At 34.8% G+C, this 20,005-nt stretch overlaps 4 protein-coding genes across 4 annotated transcripts; 3 read left to right on the top strand and 1 right to left on the bottom strand.

The window, feature by feature from the left end:
• Positions 1 to 110: 110 nt before the first annotated feature.
• LOC124433336 (50S ribosomal protein L1-like) lies at positions 111 to 2,894 on the top strand. The gene is made up of 7 exons (XM_046983097.1): positions 111 to 386; positions 1,071 to 1,148; positions 1,223 to 1,291; positions 1,961 to 2,072; positions 2,290 to 2,390; positions 2,460 to 2,541; positions 2,737 to 2,894. Exons 1-7 carry the CDS (start codon positions 111 to 113, stop codon positions 2,892 to 2,894), a joined length of 876 nt encoding a protein of 291 aa, XP_046839053.1.
• LOC124433334 (long-chain-fatty-acid--CoA ligase 5-like) lies at positions 2,894 to 12,140 on the top strand. The gene is made up of 22 exons (XM_046983096.1): positions 2,894 to 3,522; positions 4,281 to 4,455; positions 4,533 to 4,641; positions 5,238 to 5,305; positions 5,803 to 5,904; positions 6,178 to 6,277; positions 6,991 to 7,163; positions 7,306 to 7,309; positions 7,788 to 7,864; positions 8,271 to 8,348; positions 8,439 to 8,521; positions 8,791 to 8,842; positions 9,002 to 9,084; positions 9,482 to 9,536; positions 9,683 to 9,778; positions 9,937 to 10,009; positions 10,194 to 10,282; positions 10,688 to 10,858; positions 10,943 to 11,032; positions 11,194 to 11,280; positions 11,713 to 11,784; positions 11,890 to 12,140. The coding sequence occupies exons 2-22, from the start codon at positions 4,306 to 4,308 to the stop codon at positions 12,025 to 12,027; spliced, it is 1,950 nt and encodes a 649-aa protein (XP_046839052.1). The 5' UTR covers positions 2,894 to 3,522; positions 4,281 to 4,305; the 3' UTR covers positions 12,028 to 12,140.
• A 214-nt stretch (positions 12,141 to 12,354) lies between these two features.
• LOC124452833 (acyl-coenzyme A oxidase 3, peroxisomal-like) lies at positions 12,355 to 16,150 on the top strand. The gene is made up of 6 exons (XM_047003461.1): positions 12,355 to 12,455; positions 12,668 to 13,166; positions 13,390 to 13,614; positions 14,231 to 14,306; positions 14,550 to 15,316; positions 15,440 to 16,150. Exons 2-6 carry the CDS (start codon positions 12,674 to 12,676, stop codon positions 15,823 to 15,825), a joined length of 1,947 nt encoding a protein of 648 aa, XP_046859417.1. The 5' UTR covers positions 12,355 to 12,455; positions 12,668 to 12,673; the 3' UTR covers positions 15,826 to 16,150.
• Positions 16,151 to 17,952: 1,802 nt separating this feature from the next.
• On the bottom strand, positions 17,953 to 19,666 carry LOC124452947 (protein atonal homolog 1-like). Its single transcript, XM_047003611.1, has 2 exons — positions 19,046 to 19,666; positions 17,953 to 18,375 (listed from the first exon to the last, which is right to left on the bottom strand). Exons 1-2 carry the CDS (start codon positions 19,566 to 19,568, stop codon positions 18,359 to 18,361), a joined length of 540 nt encoding a protein of 179 aa, XP_046859567.1. The 5' UTR covers positions 19,569 to 19,666; the 3' UTR covers positions 17,953 to 18,358.
• Positions 19,667 to 20,005: the final 339 nt, after the last annotated feature.

Here is a 20,005-nt window from a genome sequence, read left to right as displayed (position 1 = left end):
CCGTAATTCCTGGAACAATAACTAAGTTCTCTCATGTAAGGCGAGCTTTCGTCTATGCTTTCGTCCTTCGGGTAGCAATGACGTAATGTAAACTATCGCAAAGTTTCAAAATGGCGACCGTTCTCTTGCATAAAACATACTCTGTTTTACGTTCTTTTTCTTGTCCTGCAAAGATGATTGCTTTTCGTAGCAAGAAGAGCATAGCAAAGAGAAAATATCAAGCCAAACAAATTCCTGGTGATTTTGTATATTTTTTACATAATCATGTAGTTCCTTTACACTCATTTGAAGAAGCTGTTGAAAAATTAAAAGTTTATTCAGTGAAGGAAAAGAACGATGTTCATCAAACGGTTACCATGTGTATGAAATGTCAAGGTTTGAATAAAGTAAGCTTACATTAACATTTTTTCTCGCTGTAAATGAAATGAATAAATTTTTTGACTTCTTAGCTAGTAGCCACCGGCCCACCACTTACACGGTTACACCCACCTTTATACCCACGCTTCACACCTCCACACACACAACCATCTATTTTTTCACACTTTGGCATTACCCCTGCTGTACACATTCATCCTATTGATCTGATTGGTGATCAGGTGAATGGCTTAAAACCGGGAGTATCGTTACATGTTTGTAGATGTAGATTGTCCAGGTTTGTACAGTACTGAGAAGGACTGTTGTGGCTGATGTTGACTGACATTTCAACAACCTTAGCGGTAGTCTTCTTCAGAGTCAACTTGACTTTGACTCAACTTGACTTTGAGTCAACTTGACTTTGACTCTGAAGATGACAATTGCTAAGATTGTTGAAACGTCAATCAAGATCAACTGGACAATCTACAAACATGACCTGATTGGTGATATTTAGCATTATATCAAATAAATTTAATACTTTCCTACATGGTGATGCCATGCTATTTTCTAAAATTGGATAGAATGTTAATTGGATAAGTAATTTTACAATTTATAATACTATGCCCACAGCAGCATGTCTTCGACAAATCTCATACATATAACTTTTTAGAATATTTAGCCGTTTTTTGTATTTTTGTCAAACTGAACCTTTTTAGGAAATACCTTCTTTTCGTGGCACATTAATGTTACCAAAGAATTTTGGTGTTGCAAAAAAGATTCTCGTTTTTGCTGAGGTATGCAAAGATTGCATTTAATGTTTGTTGTTCAACCAGTGATTGACTGTTTTATGATCTATATGGCTTTTCAGGGTGAAGAAAGTCAGCTTGCAAAGGATTCTGGAGCTGATATTGTGGGTGGGCCAGAGTTGATTTCACAGGTAAGGGTTACACAGACGACATAGAAACAATTATGTTTGTTACTTTCAATTTTTTTAAGCAAATTCAAATGGCTTTGTTTTCTCACATGCATAAGAGTATGAAATGAGAAGGAGGGGGGTGGGGGGGGGGTGCAAACTGCAGAGCAGTGTGCGAATTAGTTCAGAAAAAACGATGTGTGCAATTTTTTTGACAAAAGTGTTTCTTTAGAGGCATAATAAAATCCATATTATGTTAATTATTATATAGCACTAATTGCTAAATTAATATTTTTAAACATGAACAAATTCATATGATTTACGACAGTGTTTTTCGTTAGAACTGCTGATTTTTGCACATTGTTTTGGAAAAGTGACATGCAATTGTTTTCATTTTAGCTAAAACGATGTGCAAATTGCACATTGCACACTGTTAATTCACACACTGCTGCAGAGGTGAACAGCTGTTTCCCAAGAACATTTGAAGATTGAAAATTTTCAACATTAGTTGGGTGAAAAGTAAAGGGAGAATAAATTATAATGTGTAATGTAAAGACAAGAGGTTCAATATTGCAGTGTGAATTAGAAAAAATGTTTACTGAGTGCACAAGTGACCTTTGTGTCAAAACCTTTCCACTCTTACTTCATTTAATGAGAGAAATGTGGTTAAATGATGTTAATGGATAATTTTAGGTTGAGAGAAATGAGTTGGAATTTGATCATTGCCTTGCATCATTTGATATGGCAAATAAAATAAAACATCTTCAAAAAATTCTAAGAGAAAAAATGCCTCATATTAGACGTGGTGAGTTTTTTTGTTCAACATATACCAGTATAGATTATCCATCGATCTAAACTTGCAGGTGGAAGGCAGCCTCTCATTGAACATTTTACGTTAAAATAATGAAGTGTAGGATTTCACTTGAATTTATTTTCATGAGAGTATAGCCTTCTAGTGAATTATTGAAGTTCAATATCATGAACACTCAAGTTTGAGACTAATTTTTACTATGAATTATCAGGAAGTGTTACAAACAACTTTGCTGATGCAATTCAAGTATTCAAGCACACTAGAACATACAAAACTGACAAATATGGTTATGTCAACATTGCCATAGGAATGGTATGTATATTTAGTTGTTTTGAAACAATTTAAAGGAATAAAATAACAGAATAAGTCACATAATTCCAGCTTGATTTCTCCCATGATGAGCTTCGTCAAAATTGTGATGTTGTTATCCAGGCTGTGCTTAGTAATCGTAAGACAATTAAAGGTATGTTGCTTCATAAAGTATTTAATTACATCTAGGTATAATTATTGATAACTTAAGTTCATCATTTTAGGTTATGGGAAGTTGCACTGTTTAAATAATGTGTTTCAATGTTCATTAAAGAAAAAGTTTTTTTTGTGTTCTTCTGTTTTTCTTTTGTTCATTTTAATGTTGTGCATTCTGTATTTTTACTGAAAGGTGAATTCATTAAGAAAATAAGTATCACATCAACAAGAGGTCCTGGCTTTAGACTACACCATGATGAAATTGTTCCTTCAACAAAAGTTAGAAAAATTAATTTACAAACATCAAGTGCCAATGATCAGTTGTCTATTATTGGTGCTTTAGCTGTTTAGTTGATGGAGTCCAGCTTTGAAATGAGGCAGTTCTATCTCTGAAGATGTGTCAAAAAAGTCTGGAATGAGATCTTAGATGAAACATCTAATGACAGGTCTTTCTAGACAATTTTCTATGTCATGCCAATCTTATTTAGCAGTGGCGACAGCTGGATTTTTTTTTGTGGAGAGCGAAAAGAAAAAATTGCTCATACAAATACCTCCATATTTATTTACAATAAAGATAATCTTAAATATATTATTACTAGGGGAGTTTGCCCTCTTACAGGTGCCCAAGAGTGTGTGCTTTGGAAAGTGTCACACACGCACTCCATCAAAGTAGATGTGGGTATTTGGTAAATATTTAATATGTACTTACCATTTCACGTGTTCTATTTTACTCACATGAAATCTAAACCACATGGTTGGGCTGCCAAAACTCGTTGAATTTATGCGTAATGTAAAACAATGCGTAATGAACTTTGACCGCAAGTCCACGACAAAGAATTAAAATAAGGTTGTCGTTTGTCAAACTTTGTACTTTCAACATCACTTGAACAGGACATATTAATATTGCTTGTTTTCCGATTTACAATTCAAGCTTTTCTAAACTTGGTTTAGTGATCGTCCAAGATCAGAATATTTTCAGGTATGATTTGGCCAAATTTTTATAAGAAATCGAATTGTTTGCATTCGCCATTTCAAAAACAATGGCATCAAAAGTACGCGCTAATTAAACTGTAGTCAGTGCTGCAATGCTTGGGTAAGTATTTAAAATATCTATTTTTTACTGGGGCATGTTTTAAAGAGAATGCCATGTATCACAGATGCATTTGTTGAGAAAGCTAAGTTTTAAGAAATTTGCTTGCCAATTGCAAATTGGCAGGGTTTTTAACTGATGTTCGAGCGCTCTTATTGCCTAGAAAATGTCGTCATTTCTTGCTTGAATAATGTACACTGACTCAATTTCAAAAGCGTATTTTGTAATTTGAATAATTTGAAAGTTTGATTCTTGGTTGTTCAACTTCATCAACTGTGAAGCGTCATTGTCACGTCCTGAACAATGTCATAGGATAACTTGCAAGCCTAAAAATAGTTAGGAATAACGTTTAATTCTTAATTAGGAGTTGGTTAGCGTCTTTAACTTGTGCTACGTAGACAAGCCTGACAAAGGTAGTATTGAATGAAGACAACAAAACAGACTGAGTAACTGAACTACAATAAAAAAAGTCTTACAAAAACATAGATTATAAAACTTAGATGGTAAGGTTAGTTTAAGAAATATCAAAAACAGCTAATGATAATAACTATCAGTTTATGATACAAGGTGAAATAAGATGAATCTATATATTCTTGTTGTATGACTTGGCTGATAATGAGTACTGTGAACGCACTATTTTTTTGTAGTAATACACAGAGCATCTGCTGTTAGATGTCAAGTGAGAGCATTTTACAATTTCTAAGTCAACCAGCCACTCTTGCCAGCCTTGCAGCTATCACTGCAGCAGGAATGATGTTTGCTACACGACCAACTCCAATGAAATGCCCTGTTGACCCTAATCAGCAATCTGTTGAAGTACCTGTAAGTAGTTCAGGCTCTAGCCAAGAGTTTTTAGAGTTGTTTTCTAGTCAAGATATTTTTGTTATAATTTGTATCAGGATGAAAATGGGGCAAGAAGAAGTGCTTTAAGCGAGAAGCTAGTTGATCAGTATTTTGAAGGTGTCGATACATTGTATGAAGGATTCAAGCGAGGCTTATCTTTAGCAGGTGAGCAAATCTTTAGAAGCAGAGCTGTTAATGGATTTTTATTTTAGTGAAAGTAATTTCATCAGAACAAGTCTTTGCATACACACGTCATGTAATGAAATTTTGCATTGAATGATTTGTCAAGATCTACTGTGTTATGTGACTTAATCATCCGATCTTAATAATGTTATATTATGGTGTTTCCACAAACTATGTTGTCATTAAAAGCAAAATTAATGTACAAACCCCTGAACAAAATGGGTCCTAAGGTACTTAAAAACTTTTTACATGTGAAAGCAAAAACAAATGAAACATGGCTTTGAAAAAAGTCCTTGAAAAATATGTTTATGTACCAAGGTGCACAAGTTGAATTATATCCAAAATATAATTAGGGAATGTAAAACCTCATTCTCTTCTCAAAAAAATTGTTCTCATACTTTCTAACTTAAATGTTAACATTTATAAACTTTTACTTAGACTTATTTCATGTTCATCATATTTGCAATTATCTAGCCTAATTACTGTACTTTTGTACTGTACTTGATGGTTGACAAGTCAAATTTCTAATGTACATTAGTTATCACACATTATTCTTAAAAATTTCTTTCTATCTTCAGGTGACAAACCTTGTCTTGGATGGAGAAAAGATTATGATCAAGAATTTCAATGGTTAACATACAAAGAGGTTTGTCAATATTATGTGAACATATGTAGTAAATGTTATTAGTGGTGTTCCAAATTATGTTAAAGTTGTGTTATGTTCAATTGTACATTCGGATACGTTGGGGATGATAGGGAACAATACAAAGTACATGGGCGGAACAGAAGTAGGGTGGGGACAGTTAAGAATAGAAGCGAGGGACAGGAAATACTTTTTTTGATTGAGAATAAAATTGTTTACAAAACCCAAGGTTGTGATTGTGATTACTCTTCGTGTTCTGAAGACATTGGGATGGAGGTCAATTTTTGGTATAATGGAATTATATTTGTTTTATGAATTACAGAACAATGCTTATTCTTATGGGTATGACCATGATATTTGAAATTTCTAGGAATGGATATATATAGCCATGAATTTTATTCTGCTCTCACATGAAGTTGATTTTTACATGCACCCAGTCACAAAGTATTAATTTCAAGTTATTTAATAGTCTTTAATCTTAACTTATTTTTGTTTTATAGGTTGATGAACGTGCTCTGTCATTTGGTTCTGGATTACTTGATCTTGGTGCAAAAGCTGGACCAGAGACATTTATTGGCATCTACTCTCAAAATAAAGTTGAGGTTGGCTCATTTGGTTGTGTTTATCTAATATTAAATGAAAGGACTTGTAGGTTATTCTAGTAAAAGTTCTAGAAAGTTGGCATCGAATGAAGTGTGAGCACTGTTCAAAATAAGCTAACAGCATAAGACATTCTTTAAGTGCTGTGACAAACCTGTGTATGGAGAGGTCTGTGATAGCATTTAATGCCATTTTCATATGTATGGTATTTGCTAAATTTCTCTTATTGGTGTTTATTGGAAATATAGGATGTTATTTTCCTTTTTTATTTGCAGTGGGTTTTAGCTGAACAAGGATGCAATCGTTTCTCCATGGTTATCATTCCACTTTATGATACACTTGGTCCTGACGCATGTACTTTTATTATCAACCAAGGTAAAAAATATTCTATACATTGCAGTGAAATTCCTTCAGAGTTAATGGCAAACCATTTCCATTTCAAACATTGTCAATGTATACTCCACTCTAAACATCTCCCTATAAGATGTACCCCTGTCAGAATATCCCCCAATGAAAACGTACCCCTGTCTAAACATCTCCTGGTGAAAACTTATCTTTGTCTAAACATCCTCCGACGAAAATATATCCCTGTCTAAACATCCTCCAATTAAACAGCACACCTGACTAAACATTTATTGGGGAAACTTTAACTAGAAACATTCTCCTGCAAGAACGGTTTCCAATAGAAAAAATGCATGTCGTTAGAATGTCATGCGATGTGCTAGAATAGAACAATAAAATTATTAGTGTGAGTTGATAAAATTATTTCAACCTTTTCTTGCGTGAATATATTTTGACGAAATCTTGTTATTTGTAAAAAAGTAATTCTTTAAGCACGAGGTTCAGAAGCCTTAATTTTTGTAGTGTAAGTATCACTGTATTGATACTTCGTGTAAGAGGTTAGTTAAATGATGGCCATTGAAACCCTTTATTATCTTTAAATAAACTGATTTTGTTCTGTTGATTATCAATCTTAAACAGTGATTATTTTTCATTTCAAGCCGGTGGTTGTGATTGCGCATGCTTCGTACGACCGTCCTCATTTCCCTGGTTTGCCAGTTTCATTAAAAATGTTTTTCCAATTTTAGCACAGATCAAAATCATTGTGTGCGATGAACAAAAAGTGGAAACTTTGTTGAAAAACATCGATAAGTGTGAAGGTTTGAAATATATCATAAAGATTGGTGAAAGTGTCCCGGAAGACGAACAGGAACAAGCACAAAAACATGGCGTGGAAATCCTCACTTTTATGGATGTTGAAGTAAGAGAAAATATTTAATTGTTTCTTAGTTCATGTGGTATAATTCGTTTTCTGAAATTCATATTACCACTATTTTAAAACATAACCATTAGATCATGAGCTGACATAACAATTCAAGAGTCCAATAACGTATTTATTTCAGGAACGTGGATCAAAAAGATCCAGGTATATTATCATTTTATTGATATTAACCGGATCTCTTTTCCCTCCTCTCGCTTCTTCCTCGATTTCTCTAATCCTCCTTTTTTCCCTCTCCTCCTTTTTCCCCTCATCCTTTCTCCGATTCCCATCCTCCGATCCTCCCTCCATCTCTCCTTTCCTTCTTCCATCCTCCCCCACCTTCCTCCCTCCATTCTCCCTCCTTCCAGTGTTTGGTTTAATCCTTTCAAAACCAAATTTAGAACAGAAAGACTGATGTTTACTGGATAATGTATTAACTAAAACTAATGCTAGCTAAAATATTACGACGGTATTGCTACGTAGAAACTCAATTTCACAAATTCACTGAATGCACAAAATATTTTTCATATGATGATTTAGTCCAATCATTAACAGACTTGAGATTTGACGAATCTAGTCGCAGCAAATAGAACTGAAACTTTATGTTGACACTGTGATATCTAGGTGATCCTAAAGGTGTTATGATTACTCACGCCAACATGGTCGCAGAAGTCTCGGCTATTCAGTTTTTGTTAGAAAAAGTGAGTGTCATGTTCGTCAGAGCCAAATCATGTTTTTCCATTTACTGCTGGATAAGTATCATTTTACCAGTTTTTATTTGTCACAATATGTTTCTTTTTTCATAGTACATTTATACATTTATATGTTTGTAAATGTAGATTGACTCTGAAGATGACTACCGCTAAGGTTGTCGAAACGTCAGTCAACAACAACAAAAACAGTCCTTCTCAGGACTATACCAACCTGGACGATCTAAATTTACAAACATGTAACGATACTCCCGGGTTCAAACCATTTACCTTATACATTTATAATAGTTAACTATTTAACATTCATCGAAATCTTGCTGTTTCCATCATTCATAAATGAAATTTACGAAGACTTCGTTCTCATTCAACCCAACTTTTGATTTATTTATTTTTCTAGTGCAACGAGCGGATAGGCAATAATGATGTTCATATTTCTTATTTACCGCTTGCTCATATGTACGAACGTGCAGCTCATGTAAGTCTCGTATTAGAGTTACATGAAACAATGCTTAATTTGTTTGAAAGTGCGTGCTCTATTCGTTAGATTTGTTTTGTAACTTTATAGTTTATGATGTTTTCCACTGGAGCTCGAGTGGGATTTTTTACTGGTAACATACGAAAAATCACTGAAGACTTGAAAGCCTTGAGGTTAGCTATGGCAACAGTTTTAAAAGGATGTTAAATGAAGTTCGTCTTGTCAATGTTTGAAAATTCCTTTTCCATTAGGGATTGATTCAAATCGTTTTTTTAACCTTAAAAAGAATCTATTGATAGCTTGCGATCTATGATATGGAGAAGTTCAGTGCTAAGATCCATCAAATCTTATTTTCCCAATACTCAGCAGTCAGCAACATCTCAGTAAACTTGGATAATGTCTTCTGTATGTTCATTTTCAACTTATGTTCATATTTTTCTAGACCGACAATATTCATTTCTGTTCCAAGATTGTTAAACAGGATTCACGATAAGGTAAACTTGACGGATTGTTTGTTATATTGCTCACTTTGTTTTGCTTCATTGCTTCCTTTTTACGTTTGATTATTACTTTATGTTTTCAAATTATTTTGTCTCGTCCCAGCGTTTTCTTCATCTGAATAACGAAACTGTACTTTCACCATTTCTCTATAGGTGATGTCTGATTTGGACAAAAGCTCTGTCAAGAAATTCCTATTTAACATGGCGTTGTCGTCGAAGGAAAATGAATTAAGTCGGTTAGTTTAGTTCTAATGACCCTCGTATTTGCTCTTATACTTGCGTAAAACCTTTCTTTTTCCAAAACACCAACAAGTCATACTTTTTAGTACTCTCCGCACTGGCTAATTCTACTCTTCCTTACTCTACGTTCCTGTACTCTACCCTATCCTACCCTACCCTATCCTACCCTACCCTTCCCTACCCTATATTACTTTATAACTACCCTATCCTACCATATCCCTACCATACCCTACCATACCTTACCATACACTATCCTACCCTACCCTACCCTAACTTACCTTATAACCACCCTATCCTACCCTACCTTATCATACCCTACTATATCATACATTTGCTTTTTTCCCTCTCTTACTTGTCCTATCATCGTTATCTTTTTTGTTCCATTCATTTCAGGAACATTATTCGTCGTGACAGCATGTGGGATTATATTGTGTTCAAAAAAATTCAGGTATTGTTTTGAATGAGTAGAGATCATGCTTATTATGGTGCTGGCAGATGGTTTTTGTTCATTTTCAATGACTTCACACAATTTATATTGTTTGACTAGAAGGTTATTTTTCTCATGGTATCAACGCTTGATCGTGTTTCTTGTAGAAAACATTAGGTGGTCGCATTCGATTGGTTCTTAGTGGATCTGCTCCTCTCTCCGACAGAGTGATGAAATTTCTAAGAGCTGCTTTTGGATGTTTCGTAAGTTACAAACTGTTTCTAAATATTGTAGTGATTGAGTTGTTCCTACCCTTTCTCTGGTTATGTCGACGGCTTAGTTCCTTCTGTTGCCTAGGATTGAGTGATAGGAATGATCTGTTTATTACTTTGTGGAGAGAAAAGATATTGCTGTGTTTTAGGTGTTTGAAGGTTATGGTCAGACAGAAACTACTGCGGGCGCAACTTTACAGCTCGTGGGCGACGCAAGTGTTGGTAAAAATAAATTTAAACGTTATATTATCACGCTTTGTTGGGTTCAAAATGAAAGAATCTATTTTTGTGTGTCTTAACTGAGTGAAAATAATGTCCTAGAACATAGTTTAGGAAAAATTTACAAAGCACTGGGAGCTATCCTTCTAGAACATAGACAAGGATTGATATGACGATTTCTATATAGGTCACGTTGGTCCACCTCTCCCCTGTAATATGGTGAAACTTGTTGATGTTCCTGATATGGATTACTACGCTAAAGATGGAGCAGGAGAGGTACTATTTTCTATGTTTTATGTACAATTGTGTATGTTTATGTACTATGTTAGATACTACTGTTTGTATACGTAAGTTAATATTGTGTATGTTTAGGTACTATGTTATATACTACTGTTTGTATACGTAAGTTAATATTGTGTATGTTTAGGTACTATGTTAGATACTACTGTTTGTATACGTAAGTTAATATTGTGTATGTTAACTAAGTTTTTTTATCCGATAACACCGACGTTATTCTTTAATTGAGTTCATAAATTATCACAATGTATTGTTGGTGTTCATCTTAGTTAAGAGATGTCCTTTATGTTTTTTAAAATTTAACTCACATAAAATCATCATGGTTCATCATCAGGACCAAGCCAACAACCACCTGTGACATCAATTTCTGATGCGATTTTTCAGGTATGCTACAAAGGACCAAATATATTCCAAGGCTACCTTTATGATGAAGAAAAAACGAAAGAGGCGTTTGATGAGGATGGCTGGCTCCATTCTGGTGATATCGGTAAATGGCTTCCTAGTGGGACGTTGAAAATTGTCGATCGTAAAAAGAATATTTTCAAACTAGCACAAGTAATGATAAGTTTTTATGTTGTAGCTGTTATAGTTCTTATAGCTGAAGCTTTTCATGTAAAATTGTCATTTGCCTACGTACAGGGAGAGTATATTGCACCAGAAAAAGTTGAAGAAATTTACCACGCTTGTCCAATTGTTCATCAAGTGTTCGTCACTGGGGTCAGCACAGAGGTACATTGATTGTTATATTTCTGTATAGGTAATGTAGCATTGAGCTGAAATCTGAGGAATGTTGAACGTTGATTGTTTACTTAGTAAAACTCAGTTTTTCTCGAAAGACATCTAATGATAGCTACTGATAATTCATTAAAATAATTGCTCTTATATTTCAGAGTTGTGTTGTTGCAATTATTGTTCCAGAAATTGTCGAAGTGAATAAGAAATTTTCTGGTGAAATGAATGATATATGCAGTAAACAGGTATATATGTATGTAGTACAAAGGTATATATTTGGAAAAAGATGTGTGGTAAACAGGTATCTATGTGGTAAACAGGTACATATGCGGTCGTCTACGAATTACCTACATTTTATTTTCATCCAACAATCTGGGAAAGAGATAGCAATATTTTGATTGCATGGAAATGATTCACTTTTCAAAGTCTTTTCAGCATGTAATTTGTTTTATTTTATAAATATTTTAAAATACGAACAAAGCTCCTGCATATATAACCAATTGAATGAATCTACAGCTTTCTTTCGACTCACGAAGGATACTATCATTAAGTTGGAAATTAACAGCATGTAATTGAAAGTACAGACTCGAAATAATTCGAAATAAATGCCTTCGAATTTTTTCTGACTTGACTTGGCGGATTATTCTTACCGCAAAGTTGTCTGTCTGTTTTTATAGGAGGTTAAAGAACATATTCTTAAAGAGATGAGTTCGTTTGCGAAGAAGGCTGAACTTAGATCTTTCGAACAGGTACATTTATAAAGTGATCCATCGTAATCCTCACTCAATCTCTTTCGAACCGGTCTTCTACCTGTTTTGCTTTACATGTAAAGAAAATGTTTCCTTTTTTTTCAGGCAAAAGCTATTCATCTTCACCCGGAGCCATTTTCTGTAGAGAATGGTTATCTAACTCCTACATTCAAAATCAAGCGACCTTTGCTAAAGAAGCTGTTTATGGAGCAGATTAAGGAGATGTATCAAAGTTTAAATTAGTAATAACGTCACATAAAAAAAACAATGGAAATAAGATAAAAATTTACATTGATGATTGAATTTTGAAATGATTTTCAAAGGAAAACGTTAGTAATAAAGACGACTAAAATAAAGGAAAGGGATGATTTTCTTGATTAGCCAACAGTAACGAGCCTTTGCTCGCTTATAAACTTTACAATAGAAAAGTACCAGGTTAGTTCTACCCATGTTCCACCCACCCCCCCTTGCAGAAAAATGTCTGAGGAGGCGGAATCAAGAGAAGGGCGGGGGCTGGGAACGTCCTCGCTTTCGATCCCAGTCTTTCGTTAATTTGTACTCTGACAAGCAACTGACCTGGCAGTGAGTTGTTCAAAGTTCAATGCGTTTGCTGTTTTTATTTTGACATAAAATATTGCCAGAACTTTGTCTCTTGTTGTTTTTTATCATCGGTAAGCTTTTGCTTTACATTTCTTATTGACTGTTATTAGCTTTAAAAATAAAAATGCGTTTTTTGGTGGACGTGCAACTTGAATAAATATGCAACTTGGAAAGCTCTTTAATAGAAAATCGTCATAAAAATAACATTACGTGGTTATGAATGAATTTATTCTTTCACCAGACTCGTTATTTGAAATATCTTTGTTATTCTTCTTGTTTTTAGATTATCATGCAAAGATTGCTACGAGTGCCTAAAGTATTTTGTTCGGCCTTTCCCAAAAGACTTGACGTATGCCATGGAACGATTTGTCCATTTTCTGCCACGGCTATTGACAGAAATCTCAACCCAAAGGAACTGCGAGATTCGTGGGGAAAATCAAGTTTTGATATTGGGGAAATGAAGTATGCTTTAGACCACGACAACCATGAAATGCGCGACAGTTGCAGAGAGTTTTTGTCGGGCGATCTAATGAAACCAAAGTACAACATATCAATTGATGAAGAAAGAGTGCTTGCCTTGCAGAGACTTAAAGCCATTTGTGACAATAATTATATCTCTGTCCTTGATTTTCGGGACAACCCTCTCCGAATATTTGCAGCTCATGAACTGTCAGCAGTTGTAGACCCTGCCATGACAACCAAAATGACAGTTCAATTCAATTTATTTGGTGGAACTGTCTTTAAACTGGGAACTGATCGACATCATACAAAATTACTACCCGGTCAGTAAATGTTAAGAAAACCAAGTACTATTGTGCTCTCACATATCATTTTCATGCATTATAATGTTAGTATAATTTTGAAACTGAAAGAAAAATTCCAAATAAGCTGAATTATTAAAACATAGCTCTCATCTTTCAAGAATGATAAGTTAAATATTAGTTCTCATAGGAGATTGTGGATATCACCATATACATGTATTGAGTTGTCTCTTTAAAATTTAAGGTATTGACTCATTAAAGGATGTTGGCTGCTTTGGTTTGACTGAACTTGGATATGGAAACAATGCTGTTGAAATGGAGACAACAGCAATGTATGATAAAGCCACTCAGGAATTTATAATTAATACACCAACAACTCTTGCTCAGAAATACTGGATTACAAATGGTGCGCTTCATGCTCAACATTGCATTGTGTTTGCTCAATTGATTGTTGATGGTCAAAGTCATGGTAAGTTTTTTGCATTGAATTTTGAAGTAATTGTGTAAGGTGGTAAAGTTTTCTGCTGGCCTGAGGGGATAGTAAAGCGTAGTATATGGTTACCGGGGGATGGTGGTGAAGTTAAGTGGTGGCTTGAGGGAGATTATAAAGCATAGTATAAAGCATTGTATATCGTTACTGTGGGGGTGGTAAAGTTTAGTGCTGGCCTGAGGGGATAGTAAAGCATAGTATATGGTTGCTGGGGGATGGTGGTGAAGTCAAGTGGTGGCTTGAGGAGGATTATAAAGCATAGTATAAAGCATAGTATATCGTTACTGGGGGGGTGGTAAAGTTTAGTGCTAGCCTGAGGGAATAGTAAAGCATAGTATATGGTTGCTGGGGGATGGTGGTGAAGTTAAGTGGTGGCTTGAGGAGGATTATAAAGCATAGTATAAAGCATAGTATATCGTTACTGTGGGGATGGTAAAGTTTAGTGCTAGCCTGAGGGGGATAGTAAAGCATTGTATATGGTTGCTGGGGGATGGGGATGAAGTTAAGAGGTGGCCTGAGAGGGATTGTAGTGTAATTTTCTATAGTTTTGGAGTTTATTATGCTGTCTTGGTTAAAATATCTGCAACTATTTTAGGTATTCATGGTGTATTGGTTAAAATTCGTGATAATGATCTTAAGGTAATGCCAGGAGTACGTGTAGAGGATATGGGGTAAGATTTTTTGTGATCCTATTTATCCACTCTCTATCATTAAACCTCAGTAAAATAACTAAATCAATGATGAATAACACAGAGCATATCTGCGTTGTTTTTAATTCAACATGTTCATCCATGATATGTTTTTACAATGATTACATGCATTATTGCTGTACGGGTGATTTATGCAGCTTCCATCGACATATTTTTATCCATCTGATAAAAAAATCATTATCTTATTACGTTGCCTCCCTTCAGGCATAAAATGGGGTTAAACGGTGTGGATAATGCAAAACTGTTTTTTGAAAACGTTCGAGTTCCACGTGAAAATCTTTTAAATCGTTACTCTGACGTCGGTGAGGATGGCGTGTTCAAATCGACCATTGAAGGTAACCGTGCCCGATTTTTGACTGTCGCTGACCAGCTGCTCTCTGGGCGCATATGCATTGCGAGTATGTGTCAAGGAGCTGCAAAAGCTTCATTGACTATTGCCACGCGATATGCGTCAACTCGTCTTACAGTCGGCCCACGAGGAAAGTCTGACACCCCCATTTTAAACTACCAACTACAGCAACGTGCACTTCTTCCGCTTTTTGCAAGAACTTATGGCATCAACTTTGCTTTGGATCACGTCAAAGACCGCTGGGCAAATCAGAATCCCGACGGTTCAGAACATGCAGAAATTGTCACGATGTGTTGCGTCATCAAACCACTTGGCTCGTGGAACATTGGTGAAGTCGTATCTGTAGCACGTGAACGCTGTGGGGGACAAGGTTACCTCTCTTGTAACCGATTTGGCACGTTCCTTGGCAATGCTCATGCAGCAATGACCGCTGAAGGTGATAACAGTGTGCTCATGCAGAAAGTTGCCAAAGAGAGATTGGCCGTATTTAAACCTCAAACACTGGGAAAGAGTGTGGATGTAAATCTGAAAGATACAGGTTGTCTTCACTTTCTGCTCCAAAAGAGAGAGGATTTACTTTTTATGCAGTTGGGGAAGGCCCTGCAAGCCGCAGGCAAAGAAGGTATGTTCATTTCAACAACAATTTCTTTATATGTCAAGTTTCCTGTTGTTATTTTTGAGTTAAAATTTCAAAAGTTCCATTTTTCAATTTCTCAACAAAATCGATGAATCTGGGATTTTTCAGGTCTCTTCGAAACGTGGATGTATAAAACAAGTGATATCATTCAGTCAGCAGCCAGAGCCTTTGGAGAGAGATTGATAAGTGAAAGATTTATGGCCATCACTGCTGAGGCAAGTGAGAAAAATAAGGGCATATTAAATCTTCTTCATCGACTATATATTGTTGATATACTGGAAAAAGATCTTGGTTGGTGTCTACTAGCTCAAATCCTCCCACCTGCTGAGGCGGCAAAAGTGAGCGAAGAAGCTGCTGACCTATGTGCACAACTGGCTCCCGATGCTCTTGCACTCTGCGATGCATTTGCTCTTACTGATGAAATGTTATCCGCTCCAATTGCGAGAGACTGGATCGAGTATAATGTTCATGATAACTTGGGTGAATTATTGTGAACGACGATAAGATATATTTAATAAATTTTCTTTTTGTTTGTGGTAAAACAGTTTGCTTTAGAACTTGGTTTTGGCATTTTTTGTGTCTATCAAATGCATTCTAAGCACTCAACTGAATCTTGTTAGTTGTATATTTAGAAACATTAATATGTTTTAATATATTATCCACTGTTGTCTTGGCGATAACAAATTTTCACATAATTTACGTAATTGAAATATATATTTCTATTGTTTGTGATAACTATAGGTACATGTGAAATTCATCTTCATTCCCTTTAGCACTTGCTTCTTTTCTAAATTAATAAATAATATTTGTTGGCTATAATAAACGTACATTTACTTTTTTTTTGAATGTTGAAAGGAGTTGTTAAACGAGACTCTTCTCCATCAAATCAGTTGAGGAACTTTGGTTTTTTGAGTCAATATTTTATAGCAAAGTATTTTAAAGCAATTGGTGTTGTTGGCGTTCAAAACACACAACATGCCTTCACAACACACATGACAAATCCTATCTCTGTCATAGATTAAAGAACTTTCCGAAACGACCTGCAATACAAACTGCACACCATCTGTCACTAAATTCTTCTAATTTTGTTAAAATTCTACTTTTATTAGCTCACGGCACACCTTAAGTTCATAAATGCTTACTTATTGAATTTCCCTGGCTTTACTAATCGTTTAAACACTTTAAAAAGTTAACGAGTGAAAGCCATTAAATCTTGCGATTTCCGCTTTTATTAGAGGGCTCTGTTTTTTTTCCACTTCAAAAGTTTGTCGTTTAATTATCTTACGTGCTGATTGAAATGTATTGATCGTGTTTCCGCGAGGGTAAATAACTTTTGGAATTTTTCCGTCACCTTGTAATAACTTTTGTGAAACTGTACTCTTTCGATTAAATGTTTTGTTGAATAACGTCGACATGAAATTAAATCATAGAATTACCAAACGACTTCACTCGTGCACTGAATAACCAAAATTAGCTTAAGTTATTTCATAATATGAAAGTAAATTGCTCTTGCTGAAGTATAGAAATATATCCTTCCTCTATATGTAGCCACGAGATTTCTTATATGGGTAGTACAACTTAGGTAAGGTAACACGTTCTTTAAGAAAAGTTTAGTGAAAGAAAGTTTTAAACTGACTGAGTTTAAATAAATTTAGGTTTCTAAAAGTTTTCTTCTTTGGTAACACTTTATCTTCTACTGTATTCACGAGATTATATTTCCTACTCTTTGTGGAGAAAAAGTCGTAAATAAAGTCTTCTTATTGAAGATTTCCTCCTGTAGAAAGTGAAAAATCATATTTGTTGAGTTTAGTGGAATTACAGCTTGAACCTGACAGAAACATAAATAAAGGTAGTTTAGAGTTGGTTTCCTCCAGTAGTAACACTGATTCAATAGGAGGCAATCTTTGGTAGATTTTTAGAAAAAGCAGTTTGGAACTGATAAAGGCTGACGTTTCCATAACAATATAACAATATTTTTAACTTGTAGTTTTGATTTCCTTTGTGGTAACAACATGCCATTAAGAGATGATACTTATTTATGGAATTATCATGGTGTTTTATTAGACTTTTTATAAAAATTATATTAAATCTGAGAATTTTCTCCATCTTAAATACTCGTTCATCATAATGTCAACGCTTGTTAATAACGTGTTTAAATCCATGTCCGTGACAAAATTAATTCAAAACGCATCAATCTTTGTCGCATGCAACGATAATAAACGGTCGTTGTTCGTTCAAAAGTAGGATTTCACATGAAATTATCGTGTAAGAACAATGTTTATTAAACCAAAGGAAATTTTGATTTCGACAACAGACTTCATTTCATGATTTGGCTAATACAACTTAATCTTGTGTAGTAACTACTTTATTGCCTGTCATTTTGAGACAGCTTTGCTAACAAGATTATTTTTAACGAGAAAAACATGTTCAACATTGTACATTTGTTTGTACAATGTTTAATTGCGATGTTCACCTCATCATTTCCTGTTGGCCACTACATTTTTTTTGTTCTAGAAGACTTTTGATGAACTTTTTCAGTGTAAGCATTTTTCATGGTCTTTCATAACTTTCAGTGCTCCGCTAACCAAATAGATCAGCATTTACGCACTAAGAGAGACGTCTTTTGGATTTTTTAAGTTTTTCTTCATTTTTTACTCTCTTTTTATAATACATTAAACTAGTTATTGTTCTTAAATAGCATCTCTTTGAAAAATATTAATTATCGTTTTCATGGGCGCATGCAACTTTATAAATATATATTTTCTCCTTATTTTACACTTCCTGTGCGCTCGATAAATTTGCATAATTTGCGGGCAAAAGAATTTCCTGTGCGCATATTATGAAATTAACTGATATATTGTCATGACTTCGCTAAACATGCATCTTCAAATAACTGTGAATTTCGTTAGAAAATTTCTGGTAAACTAACTTCAATGAAAATTAGTGAAGATCTAGTGTGATTGTTTCTGCAAACTCGCGATTAAGACTGAACGTTCGGTGTGAACTGTGATTCTTTTAAAACTTCTTTCATAGCTCACATCCACCTAAAGAAATGAAAATTTTTACTGTGAGTAGTAAATTCACATCTATGATCTATCGTATGTTCAGAGTTTTCAGCATACAACATTTCCTTTCATTGCATAAGTTAGCAACACGTTTTACTAAATGCGATATCCTTGTTATATCTAGTACACTCACTTTTCTATGTGAAAAGATAGGCAAAATTTCATGTTAATGGTGCTGTATTGATTGGTGTAATTTGTGTTGTGTAGGCAAGACACCTTTGACTAAAACATAACACAAATTGACATTCTGCAACTGGAATATACACTTCAAAAGACTTAGCTCGTTCGTGTCTGCTTTATTTTTCACAGTGACTTCGCCGTTAATATTTTAAATTGAAAATATGTTCGATATTTTGTTTTGAAAATATCCAAAGAATATAAAAAAATGTATCTGTTTTCATGCGCAGAAATAAAAGGTTTCTTTCCATGGAGCAAACTTATGTTAGCGACAATTTGTTCATGCGTTGATTATATTAATGTTTATAATACTATCTTTGACTGTAAATATAAACCAAAAAGCTGATGTATTATCGTTTACTTTCACAGCATTTCATAGGAAATCCAAAAACGTGTTGATTCACGCTTTTGGTAAGCAATAAAAACGAGAACAATCTTATGAAAAAAGAACATATAGTTTTAAAACACTCACCCCAAAACCATCCCATTTCTTCTAATTCATGGACACTATCAATGAGTTCATTCAAAATATCCGTGCTGTCTTCATCAGTTGAGTTTGATGCCTCGTCACTGCTGTTCTCGACTCGTCTTATAGAAATATCATCCAGATTACCTTGAAGTAGGTCTGTTAACATGGATATATAATCAATAGCCAAACGAAGTGTGGCTATTTTCGATAAGTTCTTGTTTTGTGAATGCGCATCAAGTTTGGGAACGGCTTTTCGAAGTTTATCATAGGCATGATTTAGTTTGTGCATGCGTTCTCGTTCTCTCTTTGTCGCTGACACTCGCTCGTGTGTTCGTGACTGTTTTGCTTCTCGCGGTGATGCGGAATTACTTAGGTAATCCTCATCTTCATCTTCGATTATTGCGCGCGCCATTTTCGCCATTTTATTCCTTGTTTCTGTGGAACGTTTTCGTAGCCTGTAACCAACTGCAGGATCAGGATTGTTTGCTTCGTTGCTAATACACGAGCTGAGGCTTACCATGGACATCGCTTTACCTAGTTAATCTTGTTGAACTCTTTATGGGGTATTAATAATCACGCGTTTTTTGTTCGGTAAGTAAGCCGAATATTAGCGCAATTTATACCATTGCTGCCTATAACCCCACCCGACCAATCATGGCTAGTTAGCAACATGACAGGTAATTTAATGACGTGTGAATATTGTGCGAATCAAAACGCCTCGTTTGTTGTGCAAGGTGTCTTCACTGTTGTACAATATGACCACGTCAAGTGGGGTCGAAATTTATCGTTGTCAAAAGTCACCAGTATGAAATCTGTTTTTGTATTTTTTCCTTCGTTGATGTTTTAACAAAAGAAAAGTTAAGTTCTTCAATCTTCCGCAGGATTGGTCATATTTTGTTGCCGTTTCATTTGTATTTACTAAGAAAGACGAGAATAAGAAACATCATTAAGTTAATGTACATT

The sequence above is a fragment of the Xenia sp. Carnegie-2017 genome, unplaced genomic scaffold, assembly GCF_021976095.1.
Source record: "Xenia sp. Carnegie-2017 unplaced genomic scaffold, XeniaSp_v1 HiC_scaffold_13, whole genome shotgun sequence".
NCBI lineage: Eukaryota > Metazoa > Cnidaria > Anthozoa > Malacalcyonacea > Xeniidae > Xenia > Xenia sp. Carnegie-2017.
Note: the sequence above shows the minus strand (reverse complement) of the source record. Positions and strands in the feature narration are given on the sequence as shown.